Source organism: Amblyraja radiata, chromosome 4, assembly GCF_010909765.2.
Source record: "Amblyraja radiata isolate CabotCenter1 chromosome 4, sAmbRad1.1.pri, whole genome shotgun sequence".
NCBI lineage: Eukaryota > Metazoa > Chordata > Chondrichthyes > Rajiformes > Rajidae > Amblyraja > Amblyraja radiata.
The window spans coordinates 58,909,642-58,931,752 of NC_045959.1; the positions used below are offsets into that span (position 1 = coordinate 58,909,642).

Genomic DNA, 22,111 nt, shown 5'->3' on the forward strand with positions numbered 1-22,111 from the left:
AATCCAGACAGCATCCTGGATTATCTGCACCCTCTCCAAAGCGTCCACATCTTTCTTGCAATAGGATGACCAGATCTGCATGCAATACTCCAAATGCGGCCTAACCAAAGTCCTATAGAGTTGCATCATGGCTTCCTGACTTTTGTAATGAATGGAAGGGACTTCCATTTTCTAGGCAGAGATTGACATATTCTTGATCAATACGGGTGTCAGGGGGTTATGGGGAGAAGGCAGGAGAATGAGGTTGGGAGGGAAAGATAGATGAGCCATGATTAAATGGCAGAGTAGAGTTGATGGGCCAAATGCCTTATTCTGCTCCTAGAACCTATGAACAACAGACAGAACAAAGGCTCTGCATTGGTTGGATATAATGTGCCTTTGTTTAATAATCAGAATGATAAAACTATTCACTTTTTACTCATTGTTTTGCACCCAAGGAGGTGTAAAGTTTGGCACTGCAGCAAGGTATGCCACATGATTTTCTGCCACAGATTTGAGTTTCTCGTGATTTGCTATTGTTTCAGCAATGTTGCACAGCCAATTGTTAACTTTTTGTCCTGTCCAAACACCATCAATTCAGTGACCTAACTACAGGAGTAAATGGTGTATCAACTGCACTACCCAACCCTGCGGTTTGTTCATGCTGCAGAATGAGAGCTTGTAACTGGGACATCGAGCAATGAGCAAACAGGCTGCGATGATTCACTGCGATTCATGAGGGGGGGTCCCTCAGGATCGGAGTTCCACGGAACCGCCACTTAGTGATACCACCATCCAATAAAAAATAAAAAGGATCCGAAACACTCGCACATGCTCACACACACACAACATACATTAGGAGGTGACACAAAGTGCTGGAGTAACTCAGCGGGTCAGGCAGCATCTCTGGTAAACATGGGTGGGTGACATCTTGTGTCGGGATAGTTGAGCCATGATTGAATGGCGTAGACTCGATGGGTCGAATGGCCTAATTCTGCTCCTATAGCCTATGAATTTATGTTCTCCAGAGATGCTGCCTGACCCGCTGAGTTACTCCAGCATTTCATGTCTATTTTTGTAAACCAGCAATGCAGTTTCTTGTGTCTACATTACAAGTTATTGTTACAAAGACACACGTGAGCATACATTAAAAGTCACAATAGAATGCAAATTTACACACATGACAGTACTTGATAAGTGTCTACACACGCACACGCCAAATCACAAACACAATACAAAATAGACGAACATTCAAGTTTCACATTTCTTTACAAAAAAAGTGCTTTCATTCACGATAAACTTCATAGAAAATAATTCCCCATAAAACATGGACCTGTGCTGAGGTCACAATGATTCAGTGACATCAAACAATCATCCAACAGAACTGTCTTGCACATCTCACACGGGCTAATCCTGTGTAACATGCAGACACCAGGAACACACACACATACACACAGCACAGAGACTGATCCATCGCTCCACAACTAACATATAAGTCAGACACCGAAAACAGAGAGCAGAGATTATAGTTTAACATCCATCAGTAGGGAACTGCACATACATGTGATTACACACACAATGACGTACATACGAAGAGCACGAGAGACGCTCATGATTGCATGGGGACACGTGGATAAGCACAACAAAGATACACACACGGAAGCAACACTCTTGTGCACCAAGTCACACGTGCCATAGCACAAGACAGGGGGCACGTGCACAGAATACTCCACTATACATGGTTCAGATGGTTTCTTTACAGACATAATAAAAGTGCTTTTCTTCATGATAATCTGTTCGGAATGCAAAAAAAAATCCTCCCGGAGAAACAGTTCAGCGAGACTCTATCTCATTGCCAGAGTCGTCCCCACGCTGGTCACCTCAGGGCCAGTCAGCCTGTGGCAGGGCGCACGGAAGGGGGGGGGGGGGGGGGGGGGGAGAGGGAGAGGAGAGGCAGCTGCAGTGGTTCCTTCAGGCTGATCGTGCGGGCAGCAACGAGCCTGGCACCTCCGTTAGGGGGGGCAGAAGTCTGCAAAGTAGGGATGCTGCAAGGCTTCCTCAGCTGAGATTCTCTGTACCGGATTACACTTCAGCAGGTTCTGTGGGCAGGACAGGCAGTATATTCAAAGTCAGACACAGAGTACCAGCGACACATTCCTCAGTCTGTCAAGTTAGCCACGATGTTGAACGACACTCTGACAGGGTGTAGTTCCCTCAGTACCGCCCCTCCCACAATGCGGCGCTCTCTCAGTATAGCCCCGTCCCATCGTGCGACGCTCCCTCAGTACCACCCCTCACACAATGCGACGCTCCCTCAGTACCACCCCTCACACAGTGCAGCACTCCCGCAGTCCCGCTCCTCCCACAATGCGGAGCTCCCTCAGTACCACCCCCCTCATAGTCCCACACTCTCCCCTTCCCGCCCCATGCGGTGTGCCTCACCTGTAGCAGGTCCCGTCCCGTAGTGTTGAGTTTTGGAACAACGTTTAGCAGGGAAGTTGTTGCCGGATACATGGGATAGGGCTGGAAAAAATAAATAGTAAAAGGTTCCTCCTCTGAGATTGCACAGATTAATTAGAGGTAGATAGGCTCTGCAGAATAAATTGAGCAGAGGAGTGGCAGAAGGAGGGGGAGTGATTGGGGAAAGGCACAGGTGTGAAAGAGGGTTGGGGATAGAAGGAATTGGAGGGGATAGAGTGAGAGCCATAGAGGGAATGAGAGGGTGAGATTGATGGAAAGGGGACAAGGAAGGAAGGTAAGAAGGGAAAGAGGTGAGACAAAGATAATGAGAGGATGAACACAGTATAGGAAGAGGATCTTCGGCCCACAATGTCTGTGCTGAACATGATGTCAAGGCCAACCCAAATCTATCTACAGGTGATCCATATCCCTCCATTCCCTGCATATCCATGTGCTTATCGAGAAGTTTCTTAAACACCACTATCATTATCTGCCTCCATCAACACCCCTGGCAGCACTTTCCAGGTGCCCATCGCACTCTGCGTAAAAAAACCTGACCCCACATCTCCTTTAAACTTTACCCCTCTCACCTTAAAGCTGTGCCCTCCAGTCTTTGACATTTCCACCCTGGGTAAAAACTTCTGACCTTATCTAGGCCTCTCATAATGTTCATAAGTTATAGGAGCAGAATTAGGTCATTCGGCCCATCGAGTTTACTCCACCATTCAATCATGGTTGATCTATCTTTCCCTCTCAACCCCATTCTTCTTCCTGCCTTCTCCATTAATCCCTGACACCATTACTAATCAAGAATCTGTCATTCTCCACCTTAAAAATATCTTTTGGCCTGGCCTCCACGGTCATCTGCATATGATGTATACAGAAGTATAATGTTATAAACTTCTATCGGGTCTCCCTTCAACCTCTGGCATTCCTGAGATGAGAGATGTAGAAATGATGATGAAGAGACTCAGTCTTCATCACCTGTACCTGTCACTCTGAGGGTCAATGAGAATCAGCTCTGTACCTCTCTGAGGACAGAGTAACCCTGACTGTGATCTCTGAGGCACAGAGATGAATGTACTCTCATTAAGTACACCTATAATCCTGGCAGCTGGTACCTTTCCTCTTTAAACGGATTAATTGCACAGCAAGATTTAACCCCAAAAGGCTGCATTAAATGAGGACTGGATGAATGGGAGGATTTGGGTCCAACATAGAAGGATTTTGTAAAACCTTTAAGCCACAAACAGGCTGTGCAGCTGATGTAGGTTCATTAAATGATGCACAATGGCACAGTGGGTACAGCCGCTGCCTCTCAGTTCCAGAAACCCAGGTACGATCCTGACTACAGGCGCTGTCAGTGTGGAGTTTGCACATTTTCCCCGTTGATATCCTCCGGGGGCTCTGGTTTCTTCCCACATCCTAAAGATGTGCGGGTTTGTAAGTTAATTGGTCTCTGTAAATTGTCCCTAGTGTGTAAGGAGTGGATGAGAAAGTGGGATAACATACAGTAGAACTGGTGATCGCTGGTTGGCATGGACTTGGGCCGAAGGGCCTGTTTCCATGCTGTATTGCTAAACAAAACTCAGACGTTTCCTTTTGCTTTTGCTGTCCAGATCCTGGATATTGTTTTGATCCACATTCGTCCCTGCTGGTGGATTCCCTGATTCTGTTACCATCCTCTGGCACAAGTTCCCTGCTCTACCTCTTATTTCACTTCCCCTTATTGATTAGTACAGGTGTCAGATGTTATGGGGAGAAGGCAGGAGAATGGGGTTGAGAGGGAAAGATAGATCAGCCATGATTGAATGGCGGAGTAGACTTGATGTGCCGACAACCACAACTTATGAATGCCAGTTTTGGCTCAGTTCCCATCTCCAGTATTGAGGAGCTCAGTTTCAGGGTAATTTGGTAAATTGTCAGCATTCACTGGTTCTAATCCCACATCCCTCCCTTTTGCCTTCTCCCACAATATGTCTGACCCGTTGTAATATTATTACAGGGTTCGCCAATCAGTAGAATCGTCCCTTCTTGACAAAGCTCAGAGTTAAATTGTCCTCTCTCCCCATGCACTCAGGCAGGGGAAAGGAGTACGACCGCAGAGAGAGCCACACTCACCTTGTAGTCGGGAAGCTTGGTCATTGATGGCCATTGCTCCTCCGTTGGGGTCCCCAGCAAGGTGAAGGTGTCAAGGAGAACCCTAGGAGTTAGGTGCAATGTGAAGATAGAGCAGAAGAGGAATGTTGAGTGTGGGAGAGGAGTGGGTAAGTGTGGGTAGAGTTATTAGCATTGATGATAAACACAAAATGCTGGAGTAACTCAGCGGGTCAGGCAGCATCTCTGGGGAAAAGGAATAGGTGACGTTTTGGATTGAGACCCTTTTTCAGACTGAGAATCAGGGGAGGGAAACTGGAGGCTTGAAAAGGTTCATAACAAATCAGCCGGCACTGATGACCAAGGAAAGGTGGAGCCCACAATGGTTTATTGTTGGCTGTGGAAGAGGTGACAATGAAAGAAAATATGGACGCAAACAGTGGAAAAGGCAGGACAACTAGGGTGTGAGAGGGGCGTAGAGAAAGGGAATGGAGGGGTTACTAGAAATACCGTTGGGTTGTAAGCTGCCCAAGCGAAATGAGGTGCTGTTCCTCCAATTTGCGAGTAGCCTCACTCTGACACTGGAGGAGGCCCAGGCCCAGATGAGAAAGGTCAGTGTGGGAAGGTTAGTTATTAGCAATGGTGTTGGTTTATTAGTCACTTTGTTTTGCGTGCTAGCCAAGCAGATCATGCCATATATGATCACAAATATGCAAAAGAGAAAATAAACACAGTGCAGAATACAGTTACAGCCACAGAGAAAGAGTAGGTTAAAAAATAGAGCAACAAAGGTAGATCGGAAGATCAGGATTTCATCCTGAGCGTATGGGACATCCATTCAGTAGTCTGATAATTGCGGGGAGGAAGCAGTTCCTGAATCTGGTGGTACATGGTTTCAAGCTTTTGTATCTTTTGCCTGTTGGGAAAGGGAGGAGGGAATGAGGGGTCCTTGATTATATAGGATGCTTTCCCGAGGCAGCGTGAAGTGTAGAAGGAGTCGACGGTAGGGAGTCTGGTCTACATGGACTGGGCTACATCCGCAACTCTTCGGAATTTATTGCAGTCTGGGATCGAATTGGGAGAGGTTACAGACGGTGAAGATTCCTGCCAGCTCGTCCATGCGGGACCTGAGGACACGGTCGAGGGACACCACCAGGCCAGGCCCATTCCATGGGTTCACACTGTCAGTGGTGACGGGAGAGTGAGATAGACAGAGAAAGAGAAAACGAGAAAGAGAGAGAGAGAGAGAGAGCGACACATAGGGCAGGAGGGTGAGAGTGAGAGGCGGGGAGCACGCTGAGTGAGAGAGCCACAGAGAGGCGTGAATGAGACAGATCAAGAGGAAGAGCAATGTGGACCAGTGCTTTCTCCACTTTAAGTACAGCTAGTCTTTTAAAACAACCCTCTCCCGAGTTAAATGCCATGAGCCCCTCCGATACACCTCCTTTCAAATCCTCAAGATTATTCCAGACATCAGTTCCCTAACCTATCCCTGAAGATTCCTTGTGCCCATAATATTTGATAAGGAGGCTAAGGATGCTGAAAGCATGGGATTTTAAAAGGATATCGGAAGATTCTCTTCAGCTGATCATCTACGTCATTACCGGGGAATAGAGGTCTTCCTGCGTTCGCCAATTCTGCAACACAATGGATTTGTTTACGGCAATAGTGACGGGCAAAGGTTTCATTTCATTTCATTTCAAACTCAAGTTTAGAATGTACTAGACCAAGTGCAGACCCGTTGGGTCTGTTTCCCCAATGTGCGTTTGCGGGGGGGGGGGGGGGGGCTGCGGCATCACACTCACACTAACCACCCCCCAAACACACAGGCGGGGGGGAGGGGGGGGAGAGGGAGACGGGTTGGGGAGAGAAGAGGGGAGGGAGGGGAGAGGGGGAGGAGGAAAGGGGAGAGATTGGGGAGGGAGAGGAGAGCAGGGTGGGGGAGAGGGAGGAGGAGGAGAGTGGGGAGTGGGAGGTGAGCGGGGTGGGCAGGAAGTGGGGAGAGGGGTAGGGGGGTGGGAGAGAGTGGGAGGGGATGTTAGAGGTGGGGAGAGGGGATGAGGGGAAGGGGAGAGGGGTAGGGGGGGAGGGGATAGATAGCAGTACAGTACAGCAAAAGGCCCTTCGGCCCCACATTGTCTGTGCTGAACACAATGCCAAGTTAAACTAATCTCCTGCCTGCACGTGATCCATATCCATTCCCTGCGTATCCATGTATTTATTGAATTGCGGAGGGGGAGCGGGGAGCAGAGGGGGTACAGGCAGAGGCGGATGTCCATGGGAAGGTGCCTGCGTTACCTGCGAAGATGCAGCCCGCTGACCACATATCGATGGACGTGGAGTAGAGTTTGGCGCCAAAGAGGACGTCCGGAGGGCGGTACCACAGGGTCACCACCTGCAGTGGGAGGGAGTCAGACACGTCAGCCACCCGCGTCCTCCGTGCAGAGGAGAAACGCAGCGGTTCTGCAGTCTTCAGCAGCGATCCATCAGTGCCCCTCCCATAGTGCAGTGCTCCCTCACCGCCCCTCCCACAGTGAGGCATTCCCTCAGCACCGCCCCTCCAACTTTCTGACACTCCCCAATAGTTTTTTAATGTTGTTACAATACCAAGTCGACCACTATCTCTGGCAACTTGCTCCATGTGGGCACAACCTTCCGTGTGAAAAACTTGTCCCCGGGCTGAATTTAAATAATTCTCATCTCACCTTAATCTATGCCCTTCAATTTTAGTCCAATTTATGCTGGGGAAAAGTCTTTGACTTTTATCCAGGATGTTCATGAATTTATAACCCTCTATAATGTCACCCTTCTGCCTCCTACACCAGAGAACCAAGACCCAGCCCATCCAGCTTTTTCTTATGACTCAAACACTGCAAAAACATTTTCATAAATCTATTTTTTGCACCCTTTCCCGTTCAATCACATCCTTCCTCCAGCAGGGTGACCAGAATTGTACAGAGTGCTGCAAACGTGGTCGCACCAAGGTCTTGTACTGTTGTAACATGACATCTCAACTCTCTACTCGATACCCTGACAAACGGCATAATCTGCTCCCCACAGCAGGTCAGGTAGCAGGACAATTTAACAGTGCGCAAAGTACTGGAGTAACTCAGTACTTCAGGCAGCATTTTTGGAGAACATGGATAAGTGACTTTTCGGGCCGGGATCCTGAAGAAGGGTCTCTATCCAAAATATCACCTATCCATGTTCTCCAGAGATGCTGCCTGACCTGCGGAGTTACTCCAGCACTTTGTGTCTTGTATAAACCACCATCTGCAGTTCCTCCTGTGTCAAATCTAATAGCAGATACCAGAACGAGCAGGTTAAATGGTTTCCTACCTCTGCAGAATAACATCGGACAGGGATCCCAAACGCTCGAGCCAGTCCGAAGTCTGCCAGCTTCAACTCCCCGTTCTGTGCAGGAGGAGACAGCATGAGCAGGGGGAGAAAGATGCAAAGCACCCGACACACATGGCAAGCACCCACAGACACATGACACAAAGTGCAGGGGAACCCAGCGGGTCAGGCAGCATTTGTGGTGGGAATGGACAGGTGACATTCATTGTGATCATGGCTGATCGTCCCCTATCAATAACCCGTGCCTGCCTTCTCCCCATATCCCTTGACTCCACTAGCCCCTAGAGCTCTATCTAACTCTCTCTTAAATCCATCCAGTGACTTGGCCTCCACTGCCCTCTGTGGCAGGGAATTCCATAAATTCACAACTCCCTGGCTGAAAAAGTTTTTTCTCACCTCAGTCTTAAATAACCTCTCCTTTATTCTAAGACTGTGGCCCCTGGTTCTGTACTCGCCCAACATTGGGAACATTTTTCCTGCATCTAGCTTGTCCAGTCCTTTTATAATTTTATATGTTTTTATAAGAAATCCTTTCATCCTTCTAAACTCCAGTGAATACAAGCTTTGTCTTTTCAATCTTTCCTCATATGATAGTCCCGCCATCCCAGGGATCAATCTCATGAACCTACGCTGCACTGCCTCAATCACACGGATGTCCTTCCTCAAAGTAGGAGACCAAAACTGTACACAATACTCCAGTTGTGGTCTCACCAGAGCCCTATACAACTGCAGAAGAACCTCTTTACTCGTATACTGAAATCCTCTTGTTATGAAAGCCAACATTCCATTAGCTTTCTTCACTGCCTGCTCGACCTATAAGCCAACTTTCAGTGACTGGTGTACAAGGACGCCCAGGTCTCGCTGCACCTCCCCCTTACCTAACCTAACCCCATTGAGATAATAATCTGCCCCCTTGTTTTTGCCACCAAAGTGGATAACCTCACATTTATCTATATTATATTGCATCTGCCCACTCACTCAACCTGTCCAGGTCACCCTGCAACCTCCTAACATCCTCTTCACAGTTCACACTGCCACCCAGCTTTGTGTCATCCGCAAACTTGCTAGTGTTGCTCCTAATTCCCTCTTCCAAATCAATAATATATATGGTAAACAGTTGCGGCCCCAACACCGAGCCTTACGGCACTCCACTCGCCACTGCCTGCCATTCTGAAAAGGACCCGTTCACTCCTACTCTTTGGTTCCGGTCCGCCAACCAATTTTCTATCCATGTCAACACCCTACCCGCAATACCATGTGCTCTAATGTTAGTCACCAGTCCTTCGTGCGAGACCTTATCAAAGGCTTTCTGAAAGTCTAGATACACTCCATCCACTGGCACCCCTTCATCCATTTTACTTGTCACATCCTCAAACAATTCCAAAAGATTAGTCAAGTATGATTTCCCTTTCATAAATCCATGCTGACTTGGACTAATCCTTTTACTGCTATACAAATGCCCCATTATTACCTCTTTAATAATTAACTCCAGCATCTTTCCCACCACCGAAGTCAGGCTAACTGGTCTGTAATTCCCCATTTTCTCTCTCGCTCCTTTCTTGAAAAGTGTGATAACATTAGCTATCCTCCAATCCACAGGAACTGATCCTGAATCTATTGAACATTGGAAAATAATCACCAATGCGTCCACTATTACTAGAGCCACCTCCCTGAGGACCCTGGGATGCAGACCATCAGGCCCAGGGGATTTATCATCCTTCAGTCCCATTAGCCTACCCAATACTATTTCTCGCCTAATGAAAATTTATTTCAGTTCCTCTACCCCCTTAGATCCTCTGTCCTCCAGTACATCTGGGAGATTGTTTGTGTCTTCCTTAGTGAAGACAGATCCAAAGTACCTATTCAACTCTTCTGCCATTTCCTTGTTGCCCATAATAATTTCACCCGTGTCTGCCTTCAAGGGACCCACATTTGACTTTGCTACTCTTTTTCCCTTAACATATCTAAAGAAGCTTTTACTGTCCTTCTTTATATTCCTGGCCAGCTTCCCTTTGTACTTCATCTTTTCAGCCCGTATTGCCCGTTTTGTTTCCTTCTGTTGTCATATGAAAGTTTACCAATCCTCTGGCTTCCGGCTACTCTTTGATGTGTTATACATTTTTTCTTTTAGCTTTATTCTATCCTAACTTCTCTTGTCAGCCACGGTTGCCTCCTACTCCCCTTAGAATCTTTCTTTATTTTTGGAATGAAATGATCCTGCGTCTTCCGGATTATGCCCAGAAATTCCTGCCATTGCTGTTCCACCGTCATTCCTGCTTGGAGGGGAAAGGAGCAGGGTGACTGGGGGGGGAGAAATGTGTGCGCACTGGGGTTGGGGGGGGGGGAAGAGGGGAGATGTGGGCGGTGCTCCTGGAAATTGGAAACATTCGGTCAGCCCGTCACCTCAGAGAACAGGAGCTCCGTCGCCCACAGCCCATCCCACCCAGCCCAGCCCAGCCCAGACCACCCCACTCCCGCTCAGCAACCCATCAGCCACAGCCACAGCACACCTTGCACAGTTGCAACCTCTGCCAGCCTTCCAGGTCCCGGATTTTCTCCAGGGTTCGGCGAGGGAAGCCCTTGCCCTTCCCTCCCGTCTCCCCCGACGGGCAACGTGATGTTGCTGGCCGTTCTCACACTCACCCTGTTGATGAGCAGGTTCTGTGGCTTCAGGTCCCTGTGCAACACGTTCCTGCTGTGACAGAACGCCAGCCCCTTCAGCAACTGGTACATGAATGACTGCAGGAAGAGAACAGCACAGGGCCGTCAGCCTCGTGGGCAGCAGGTCTAATCCACCAACGTTTAATGTTTTGGGGTGGCACTATGGCGCAGCAATAGAGTCGCTGCCTCATAGCGTCAGAGATCTGGGTTCGATCCTGACTACGGGTGCTGTCTGTACGGAGTTTGTACGCTCTCCATGTGACCACGTGGGCTTCGTCTGGATGTTCCAGTTTCCTCCCACGTCCCAAAGACGATCAGGTTTGTGGGTTAATTGGCTTCTGTAAATTGTCCCTAGTGGGTAGGATAGAACTAGTGTAAGGGAATCGCTGTTCTGCGCAGACTTGTTGGGCCAAAGCACCTGTTTCCACTCTGTATCTCTAAACTACACAGAACAGTATCACAGAACCATACAGCAGGGAAACAGGCCCTTCAGCCCAACTCGTCCATGCCATCCAAGATGCCCCATTCAAGTTAGTCTAATTTGCCCATGTTAGGCCAATATCCCTCTAAACATTTCCTATCCATGTACCAGTCCAAGTATTTTTTATAAACCTCCATTAGTTATACACTCCAGGGAAAACAGTTCCAGCACATCCAGCCACTGTTTATAATTCAATCTCTCCAGTCCTGGTAAAATCATTACTTTTAAATGCTGTTATAGTACCTGCCTCAGCTACCTCCTTCCATACACCCACCCACATTATGTGAAAAAGTTGCCCCTCAAGTTCCTTTTAAATGTTTCCCCTCACATCTTAAACCTATGTCATCTGGTTCTTGATTCCTCTACTCTGGGGGAAATACTCTGTGCATTCACCCTATCTATTCTCCTCATGATCTTATGCACTTCTGTTTTATCACCCCTCAGCCTCCTGCACTCCAAGGAATAAAGTCCTAGCCTGCCTAACGTCTCCCAATAGCTCAGGCCCTCAAGTCCTGACAACATCCTTGTCCCTTTCAAGCTGAATGACACCATTCCTATACCAGGGTGACCAAAACTGAACACAATACTCCAAATGCAGCCTTATCAACGTATTGTACAGTGCCGGTAACGGAACTTCAATCAGGAAGTAGTGCGTGCACTCTCTGCCCTGGGGGTGTCTGGTGTACAAGAAGAGGAAGATTCACTGTGTACATGAGCTTAAAGATCTCCACATTACATTGCTTCTGCAACGAAGATTCACGGATCCCCTCAGCTAAGATAAGGAACATTTACCTTCACAATCTCAGGATCAAGATCGCCATTGCAACTGTCAAAATATTTCTTCAGGTCCTAAAAGAAAAACCAAGAACAGTAAAAATTACCAGCTCCCAATATGAAAGGCAATTTGCATTTGTTTCTCCCCTTCCCCCTCCCCTTCCTTCTATGTTCCTTCTTCTGGCTTTACAATTCGCGCCTCTTCTATCCTTATCTCACACTGTTTATCTTTTCATCTCTGGTCTTTGTCCAACCATCTGCCTATCAATAACTCCATCACCTGCATCCACCTATAGAAAAGGTAGAAGGGAGAAAAGTAAAGCAAAAGGTAGAAGGAAGTAAAGTAAAAATGGAAGGCAGAGAGAGCAATGGGAAAAATCAAAAAGGCCCACATTAGAGCATAATTCGATAAGGGCCAAGAATATTAAAACAAACCTGAAAGCTTTGTGCTTTAATGCGAGGAGTGTTCGTAATAATGTGGATGAATTGAATGCGCATAGATGTTAATAGAAATGATATAGTTGGGATTACGGAGACATGGCTCCAGGGTGACCAAGGCTGGGAGCTCAGCATGCAGGAGTATTCAATATTCATGGAGGATAGACAGAAAGGAAGAGGAGGTGGGGTAGCATTGCTGGTTAAAGAGGGGATTAATGAAGTGGTAAGGACAGACATTAGGTTGATGCGTGAAGACAAATGTAGGTCCCTTACAGTCAGAAACAGGTGAATTTATAATGGGAAACAAGGAAATGGCAGACCAGTTAAATGAGCACTTTGGTTCTGTCTACACTGAGGAAGACATAAACGATCTCCCAGGAATACTAGGGGACCGAGGATCTAGTGGGAGGGAGGAACTGAAAGAAATCCACATTAGTCAGGAAATGGTGTTTGGTAAACTGTTGGGACTGGGCAGATAAATCCCCAGGACCTAATGGTCTGCATCCCAGAGTTTCTATCAACTATGCAGAAAGGCACTGCAGATGCTGGTTTACATCGAAGAAAGATACAAAATGCTGGAGTAACTCAGCGGGTCAGGCAGCATCAATGGAGAAAAGGTATGGGTGACGTTTCGGGTTGAGACTCTTCTTCAGACGGCCGGGATTGATAGGCAGGCTGGAACAAAGGCCAGAGATTACAACAGAATGTGAGACGGAATGATAGATGAGAATTGTGAAGCCAGAAGGAGGGATGTAGGTGGAGGGGGAGAAATAGGTGGGATTCCAGGAAGAGCACAGGGAAGGGGCGAGGAGGAGAATGGGGAAGCAAAGGGAATAGCTCTACACAGTCTAAGCGGATATGTTTAACCACAGGAGGTTCTGCGTCTCTAGTTTACTTTATTGTCACGTGTATCGAGGCGCAGTGAAAAGCTTTTTCTTGCGTGCTCTTCAGTCAGCAGAAAGACTATACATGATTACAATTAAGCCGTACACAGATACAGGATAAAGGGAATAACATTTTTTGCAAGGTAAAGTCTGGTTCTGGATGGGAATCCAAACAACACTCTGCACAGAAGCAGTCAAGACTCATCAGACCTCCCCTTTCGATCCCAGCCACTCACTAATATTTGGTTATTCTATAATTACACCTCACGCTGCCTTGGAATTGCACCCTGGCCACTCCTTCTTCTCCCCTCTCCCATTGGGCAAAAGGCATAGAAGTGTAAAAACGTATACCTCCAGATTCAGGGACAGTTTCTTCCCAGCTGTAATCAGGCAACTAAACCATCCTATCACCAACTAGAGAGCAGTCCTAATTGGAGACCTCATTTGAGACCAGGCACGTGCCGTGAGTAAATACTCAGGGTAGGCAGTCAGTCGGCATTAAAAAAAAACTTAAACCGCGCATGCGCAGATTGTTCTCTCCGTAAAAATAAACAATAAAAATAAACACAGTAACAATTCAATTTGCCCAAGGCTTCCAATTCTCCTTTATTCTGAATTACTGAATGGGTTGGGGGGGGGGGGGGGGGGGGGTGAAGGGTGATGGCAGGTGGAGAGATGGTGGGAAAAACGGGAGCACAGGGAAAAGTTGAATCAGTTGTCATCTTATTGAATGACAACACTTGTTCAAGGGACCAATTGGGGGGAGAGTTCCTTTCACAGCGTGTGGAGAGTCTGTGCCAGGGGTAAAGTTGCAGGGAGGGCAGGAGCGTTGAGAAGGAGGGGGTCGGGGATAATACCAGTAACTCATTCACCGCTGCTGCGGCACTCCGGACGCGGAGCCACCGCATTATAGCCGGGGATAGAAGCAGCTCGGGTAGCTGCGAGCGGCCGCTGGGACCCAACAGCAGAACTGGCCGCCACTTCAGCGCCTTCTGCCGGCCCGCTCACCTCTGGCATTCGCTCATGTCAGACGCTTCCCGCAAATCCTTAAATTACCACAGCCGAGTAACCTCAATCGCGCTGTCGGAATTTAAGGATTTGTGGGAAGCGGCTGACCTGAGTGAGGCCAGCGAGCGGCAGGAGCGAGGTTTTTAGACGGGGAGATGCCAGAGGTGATGGGGGCCGGTAGAAGGCGCTGAGGTGACGGCCGGTTCCGCTGTCCGGCCCGGCGGCCGCTCACAGCCACCCGAGCTACTTCTCCCCCACGGCCACAATACGGTGGCTCCGTGCAAGTAGCGTCGCAAGTGGCATGATCCCGACCCCCTCCTTCACAACACTCCTGCCCTCCCCACAACTTTACCCTGGGCCAGACTCCCCATACGCTGTGAAAGGAACTCCCCCCACCCCGGGAAATACGGTATTTAAAAACGTAAAGCACCAAGAAATGTATTTACCACATTATCGGTACACAAACTCCATTCTTCTCTCTTTGTTTCCTAAGATACTCTTCAGATAATGGCAACCCATATTTGAAAAACCCGCCAAGAAACTAGCGCTGCGCATGCGCAGTAGACTGCTGCACATGCGCAGTGCTGCAAAGGCAGAATTTCTGCTGCCTTCAGCCCCGTTTGAAATTAACGGCTTGAAGCAGCGCTGACGGCACGTGGGCTACACAGACTTTCGCGTGTTGCAAGTGCGCGGATGAAAGGCACGGAGAATTATGCCTACCTAAGAGATCGATCTCTTAGATAGACATAATTCTCCCATGCCTTTACTATTTATATTTAGTAATTACCATTTTATAATATTAGTCAGGATAGGCAGTGCCTACCTTGCCTCCCCTGACGGCACCTGCCAGTTTGAGACCCTCGGACTATTTAATTGGACTTTACTGGACTTTATATTGCTCTAACGATATTCACGTTATTCCATCTATCATGTATCTGTACGCTGTGGACGGCTCGATTGTAATCATGTATTGCCCTTCCGCTGTGGTTAGAACTTGACAAAAGCTTTTCACTGTACCTCAGTACACGTGACAATAAACTAAACTTAACAAAACTAACTTTGTAAACCTGCCCATCCGATCCTCCCTGCTGTATCTGTGTACCTGTAGCAACACCTTCCCCACCAACCCCTCCACAGGTTCATGTTGGCACTGGGATGGGGTAAAAAACTTACCTGGTCACAATACTCAAACACCAGGGTCAGCTTCTTATCGCTGTGAAGAACATCGTGCAACCTTTGGAGATAAGACAATGAACATCAGATTGAAAGGCTCGAGCGGAGGAACCGCAGCCAAGGGTTGGAGACCCGCTCAGGTGGTCACAGCTAACTCTGCCTGACATGGAGTCGGAATAGATTGGTGTGAGATGTGGATACTGAGTCATGGGAGGATAAGGCACAGAACAGGCCTTTGAGACACATGGAACCAGGATGAGGAATAGGCTGTTGAATCATAGTAATACTGCACGGAAACAGGCCCTTCTGCTGAACTTGTCCATGCCAACCAAGATGCCCCATTTACACTAGTCCCTTTTCAATGGTCAATGGTGCTTTATTGTCACTTGTGCAAACGCACAGTGAAATTATTTTCTTACCTGCAGTCCAGTAGAATATTGCCATACACAAGCACATCCCCGATTAGCAACATGTACAGAAATAGTCCACTGAGCCCGCATGCAAATTGCGCCAGGTTTTGGTGCCCTTTTCAAAGTCCAGTCCGCACTCTAGGTCATGAACAGTGCCCGATCCAGGCAAACCCTACGTTGCTGTTGGGCCTCCAGCCATCGCCTTCCTTGGGCGTGTGGATCGACCAGCGTACCTACGTCCCTCTCCTCGTCCGTCCACTTTTGTGCCCCGGGGGCACCTCCCGTAGCTGACCTTGAGAGCTCGAAAGGCAAGACTTGGTTCACTCTCCTACCAGTCTTGCTTCTTGTCGTCGTCACCGGTTACCCCCCCCCCCCCCCCCCCCCCACAGGCCAAGGCCTGCAGGGTCCTTGTCCACGTTTGGCCCATATCCCTCCAAACCTTTCCTATCCATTGCACCTGTCCAAATGTGTTTTAAATGTAGTTATAGTACCTGCCTCAACTACCTCCTTCGCAGCTCGTTCCACATACCCACTGTGTGAAAAAGTTGCGCCTCAGAGTCAGGGGATATGCGGAGAAGGCAGGAATGGGATACTGATTGGGGATGATCAGCCATGATCACATTGAATGGCGGTGCTGGCTTGAAAGGCCGAATGGCTTATTCCTGCACCTATTGTCTATTGTATATTGTCTCAGGTTCCCATTTAAGCTAGTGAGCCCTGGAATAAGAAAGATTTATTCACCTAGAGTGAATTTGTGGACGGACACAAAGTGCTGGAGTAACTCAGCGGGTCAGGCAGCATCTCTGGAGTAGGTGACATTTTGGCGTGGAGACCCTTCTTCAGACATCAGAGTGAATGTGTGGAACTGTCTACCCTAGAAACAAGTGGGGACAGACAGTGCTGTCCAGTACATTAGGGATAGATCAAAAGGTTTTTAAAGATTGAGGTAATGAGAGGGTGTGGGGTTGGTCTGTGGGGATGGAGTGTTGTGGTGTGAGACAAAGAGCTGCTGCTGTTCCTTCCTGCGCTCTGCCCCCATCCCCTCACCTGACGATGTTTTTATGCTTCAGCTCCTTGAGCAGACAGATCTCTCGCAGGGCTGAGCTGGGCACGCCCTGGGGGAGAGAGAGAGAGAGAGAGAGAGAGAACACACACACAGCATGGAGCAGCTTCAGACATCAACGGCAGCGAGTGCTTCACGCCCAGTAACCCCAGGGGTGCCAGCTAGGCATGACAATGCCGCGAAAATGCCAGGAAGCCCCCCCACCCTCACGTAACCCCGGGGCCGCTCTCCCTACAACCCTGGGCCATCACCTCGTAGCCTTGGGATCCCTTTCCCTGTAACCTTAGGCGTCCCAGCTGTGCACTGTGGGCCCAGTAGCAGCCAATAACCCGAGGGGGGGGGGGGGGGGTATCTTTCGCCTAGAGGACCTCACCCTGTAACCCTAGGGGCCCACACTCCCCACCCCTGGGCCCCTCACTATCCCCTTTGCCCCGTGGGGGTTGACCGAGTGCTCCCACACCTGCCCCCCTCCCCCGCTCCTCACGCGCCATCTACCTCATCATCATCGTCCAGTCTAACTCTCTTCAGCGCCACAATCTCATGAGTTTCTTTGTTCTTTGCTTTGAACACCGTCCCGTAGGTTCCTGCGTGAGGAGCAGACAGACTGTTGCTGCTTTCAAATTTTAAGTCACACAGCACGGAAACAGTCCCTTCGGCGCAATTTAAGTTCTAGGAGCAGAATTAGGCCATTTGGCCCATCAGGTCTACGCCACCATTCAATCATGACTGATTTATTTTCCCCTCTCAACCCCATTCACCTGCCTTCTCCCCGTAATCCCTTACACCCTAACTAATCAAGAATTTGTTAATCTGTGCCATAAAACTACCTAATGACGACCTCCAGAGACGTCTGTGGCAATGAATTCCTCTTCATCTCCTTTCGAAAAGTATGTTCTTTTATTCTATTTTATTCTGAGGCTATGGCCTCTGGTCCTAGGCTCTCCCATTAGTGGACACATACTCTCCACATCCACGCCATCCAGGCCTATCCAACTTGTCCATACCGACCAAGATGCAAGATCTACACTAATCCCACTTGCCCGCGTTTGGCCCATACATCTCTAAACGTATTGTACTGTTCTATATTCTCCAGTGTTTCTGACAGATATTTTATCTCGCTCGATGAAGTTGTTTAAGTCCTCTGTTGGTTTTTTTATTCCCCCCCCCTTCACTTCTCCTCTCCCTGTCTATTATCATAGGAAGAGTTCCACATAAGATGAATTAACAAAGAAGGGAGGACCTGAGAATTCACAAAAACCTGAGGAAAGGCAGTGGGTGGGAGATTCTAATCTGCAATCCCCTGGGAAGCTTGAAGGAAAGCAGGCAAACTGTGGATACTGGATCTTTGGTGAACAGAGACAAGGGAATGGCTGATGACAGAGCAGGGCCTGTTGCAGTGACCTGATAGTGTCTTCTTGGTGCCTCAGCCTCTCACAGTCGACAGCAAATGCCTGGATGATGCTATGGAGGAGAATCTCCAGCTGGTGCATATCCAGCTGGTGCTAAAATGGCAGGTGGTTGTAAGGAGAATGCATAGAGGCTTCATGGAGTTAAAAACAGGCGAGGTGAGGATGTGGCAGATGCATTATGATGCAACAAATTTCAACTTAACCACTCCGGCACAAAAATAGAAAACAGTGTGACTGTGACTCTCGCTAGAGCCCATAAAGACTAACCTTTTCCCATGGTTTTCCCAACAACCATCAGCAATTGAATACTAGAACCCCCAATTAAGCACTGAACTACATGGACTTGCGGCCATTAGTCATTTTGTCTCTCCATTAATATTGTTTTTAGATTAGATTAGATTTGTGTATGTGTGAATTCATTCACACGCATATATATAAAAATATACGCATAGCTATGTATACGCACACACATCAGCCTGCAACTCCAATGGCCAGCCTTTTTCCCAGATCCTGGGAATTTATCTGCCTTAATATTCATTAAATCTGTGAATTATTCTCACACTTTTCTGCAATCTCCTTTTACATTTGCTCCTTTAATCCCCAATGACTACTTAGAGGACCTATAATCCAGTCGCATCAATGTAATAATGTCCTTCTCATTTCTAAGAACCACCCAAATCACTGCATTTGGCCCAATGCGTGGAGGGAATAGACAGGTGGTGTTTTGGGAAAGGTTTGTGGCGCGCTGGCTTTCATCAGTTAGGGAATGGAGTATGGAATGAAGAAACAAGGAACTGTAGATGTTGATTTACACAAAAGGACATTTCGGGTCGAGACCCTTCTTCAGAACGTTCAGATATCATGATAGGTTGTTCATGAGTGATCTGAATGAAGTACACTATTTTGACTGGGGAAATGTGGTTCAGTTGGAGGGGCAATACTGATGGTACGCCGCACTGTGGGAGGAGCAGTACTGAGGGAGCGCCCCACTGTTTCTTGATTTTTAAAAATTTTACAAATACTTTTATTCAAAAAATAAAAATAAACATAGAGCATTAACACAATCAAAGACTGCCTATGTTGACAGTTTACAAACGGTCATCAAATTAATATAATGCAAACTTTATCAACAATACACTTGACCTCCGGCGGCGACCAGCGTTCACGGAAGGCCTCCAAAGTCCCTGTGGACACCGCGTGTTCCCAATCCAGGGACACGCGGGCACGGACGTAGGCCCGGAAAAGGGGCAGGCAGTCAACACCGATGCGGCCATCGACTACCCGCTACCTGGACCCGCGAATGACCATCTTGGCCAGGCCCAGGAGCAGACCGACAGGGAGATCCCCCCCACCCTCCTGACCTTCTCCCCTCTGTACCGGATGCCCAAATATCAGGGGTGTGGGGCTGAAATGTAGCCAATACTTGAGGAACAGCCCCTTCAGATAGTCGAACAGGGGCTGCAACCTCTCACACTGCAGGTGGACGTGGGAGGGGCATTGAGGGAGCGCCGCACTGTGGGAGGGGCTTTGAGGGAGCGCCGCACCGTGGGAGGGGCTTTGAGGGAGCGCCGCACTGTGGGAGGGGCATTAAGGGAGCGCCGCACTGTGGGAGGGGCGTGGAGGGAGCGCCGCAGTGTGGGAGGGGCGTGGAGGGAGCGCCGCACTGTGGGAGGGGCATTGAGGGAGCGCCGCACTGTGGGAGGGGCATTGAGGGAGCGCCGCACTGTGGGAGGGGCTTTGAGGGAGCGCCGCACTGTGGGAGGGGCTTTGAGGGAGCGCCGCACTGTGGGAGGGGCTTTGAGGGAGCGCCGCACTGTGGGAGGGGCGTGGAGGGAGCGCCGCACTGTGGGAGGGGCGTTGAGGGAGCGCCGCACTGTGGGAGGGGCGTGGAGGGAGCGCCGCACTGTGGGAGGGGCGTGGAGGGAGCGCCGCACTGTGGGAGGGGCGTGGAGGGAGCGCCGCACTGTGGGAGGGGCTTTGAGGGAGCGCCGCACTGTGGGAGGGGCGTGGAGGGAGCGCCGCACTGTGGGAGGGGCTTTGAGGGAGCGCCGCACTGTGGGAGGGGCGTGGAGGGAGCGCCGCACTGTGGGAGGGGCGTGGAGGGAGCGCCGCACTGTGGGAGGGGCGTGGAGGGAGCGCCGCACTGTGGGAGGGGCGTGGAGGGAGCGCCGCACTGTGGGAGGGGCGTGGAGGGAGCGCCGCACTGTGGGAGGGGCATCGAGGGAGCGCCGCACTGTGGGAGGGGCTGTGAGGGAGCGCCGCACTGTGGGAGGGGCGTGGAGGGAGCGCCGCACTGTGGGAGGGGCCGCGCCGCTGAAACGTCAAACTCCCCCCACCCCGGTCGTGTCCCTGTCATCAGCCCGCAGGCCCCAGCTGCCTCCCTCCCCCCGCCTCAAGCTGCGCCACCGTCGTCCCCTCACCTTCGCCAATTTTCTCCAGTTTCTCGTATTTCTGCATCACGGCGACCACAACCCGGCGGCAGGAAACAGCGCCGGTTGCAACTCCGGAGGACCAATGTACTGGAGGACCACTGCAAAACCCAGACACAGCGCCTCCCACGGTACTGGAGGACCACTGCAAAACCCAGACACAGCGCCTCCCACGGTACTGGAGGACCACTGCAAAACCCAGACACAGCGCCACCTGCAGCACCGGAGTTCCAATGCACCATCAGACACAGCGCCTCCCGCGGTACTGGAAGACCAATGTGCCATCAGACACAGCGCCACCTGCGGTACCGGAGGACCACTGTAACCCGTCGCTGCGCCACCTGCAGCTCCGAAGGACCACTGTACCATCAGACACAGCGTCACTTGCAGCTGGAGGTCCACTTCATACAGCGCCGCCTGCATCTGCGGAGGACCAATATATTATCAGACCCAGCGCCACATGCAGTTCTGGAGGACCACTGTAACCCCACTGTAACCCCTGTCATAGCGTCACCTGAAGCTCCGGAGGACCACTGTAACCCCAGTCACAACACCACCTGCAGCTCCGTAGGACCACTGTACCTCCAGGCACAGCGCGACTAGTGAACCGGAGTGCCACTGCAGCACAGGAGGGCTACTGTACCTGCAGACACAGCACAACCCGCAACAGTGCAGCACAGAACCAGAGTAACACTGTAGTTTATTATTGCCACATAAATCGATTATTTTTTGCGTGCTATACAGTCAGCAAAAAAATAACTTTCTCTCGCAGCACACAACCAACAATCAACCATTTCCTTGATCATCGTTGCTTTTCTGCATATCTCTCATTTATCTATCTATCTATCTATCTATCTATCTATCTATCTATCTATCTATCTATCTATCTATCTATCTATCTATCTATCTATCTATCTATCTGTCTGTCTGTCTGTCTGTCTGTCTGTCTGTCTGTCTGTCTGTCTGTCTGTCTCTGTCTGTCTGTCTGTGTGTCTGTCTGTCTGTCTGTCTGTCTGTCTGTCTGTCTGTCTGTCTGTCTGTCTGTCTGTGTCTGGCCTGTCTCTGTCTATCTATATCAATCTATCTATCTATCTAAGGTACACAAAAATGCTGGAGAAACTCAGCGGGTGCAGCAGCATGTATGGAGCGAAGGAAATAGGCAACGTTTCGGGCCGAAACCCTTCTTCAGTCAGTCTGTCTGTCTGTCTGTCTGTCTGTCTGTCTGTCTGTCTGTCTGTCTGTGTCTGGCCTGTCTCTGTCTGTCTGTCTGTCTGTCTGTCTGTCTGTCTGTCTGTCTGTCTGTCTGTCTGTCTGTCTGTCTGTCTATCTATCTATCTATCTATCTATCTATCTATCTATCGTTTTGGGCCGAAACCCTTCTTCAGACTGGTGGGGGGGGGGGGGGGGGGGGGGGGGGGGGCGGGGGACAAGAAAGGAAAAAGGAGGAGGAGCCCGAAGGCTGGCGGATGGGAGGAGACAGCAGGGGGA

General features: G+C 49.6%; 1 protein-coding gene across 2 annotated transcripts; it reads right to left on the reverse strand.

Moving 5' to 3' along the window:
* Window positions 1-361: 361 nt before the first annotated feature.
* cdk5 (cyclin dependent kinase 5) lies at window positions 362-20,880 on the reverse strand. Of its 2 annotated transcripts, XM_033019573.1 has the most exons (13): window positions 20,615-20,743; window positions 17,281-17,369; window positions 16,770-16,837; window positions 15,313-15,373; window positions 11,828-11,884; window positions 10,537-10,632; window positions 7,876-7,950; window positions 6,835-6,931; window positions 6,104-6,173; window positions 4,561-4,621; window positions 2,422-2,502; window positions 1,926-2,078; window positions 362-1,886 (listed from the first exon to the last, which is right to left on the reverse strand). In XM_033019573.1, exons 1-12 carry the CDS (start codon window positions 20,649-20,651, stop codon window positions 1,992-1,994), a joined length of 879 nt encoding a protein of 292 aa, XP_032875464.1. In that variant the 5' UTR covers window positions 20,652-20,743; the 3' UTR covers window positions 362-1,886; window positions 1,926-1,991. The 2 variants fall into 2 exon arrangements, with proteins under 2 accessions (XP_032875464.1, XP_032875462.1); XM_033019571.1 differs by lacking the exons at window positions 16,770-16,837; window positions 17,281-17,369 and having other exon boundaries at window positions 20,615-20,880.
* Between the last annotated feature and the right edge of the window lie 1,231 nt (window positions 20,881-22,111).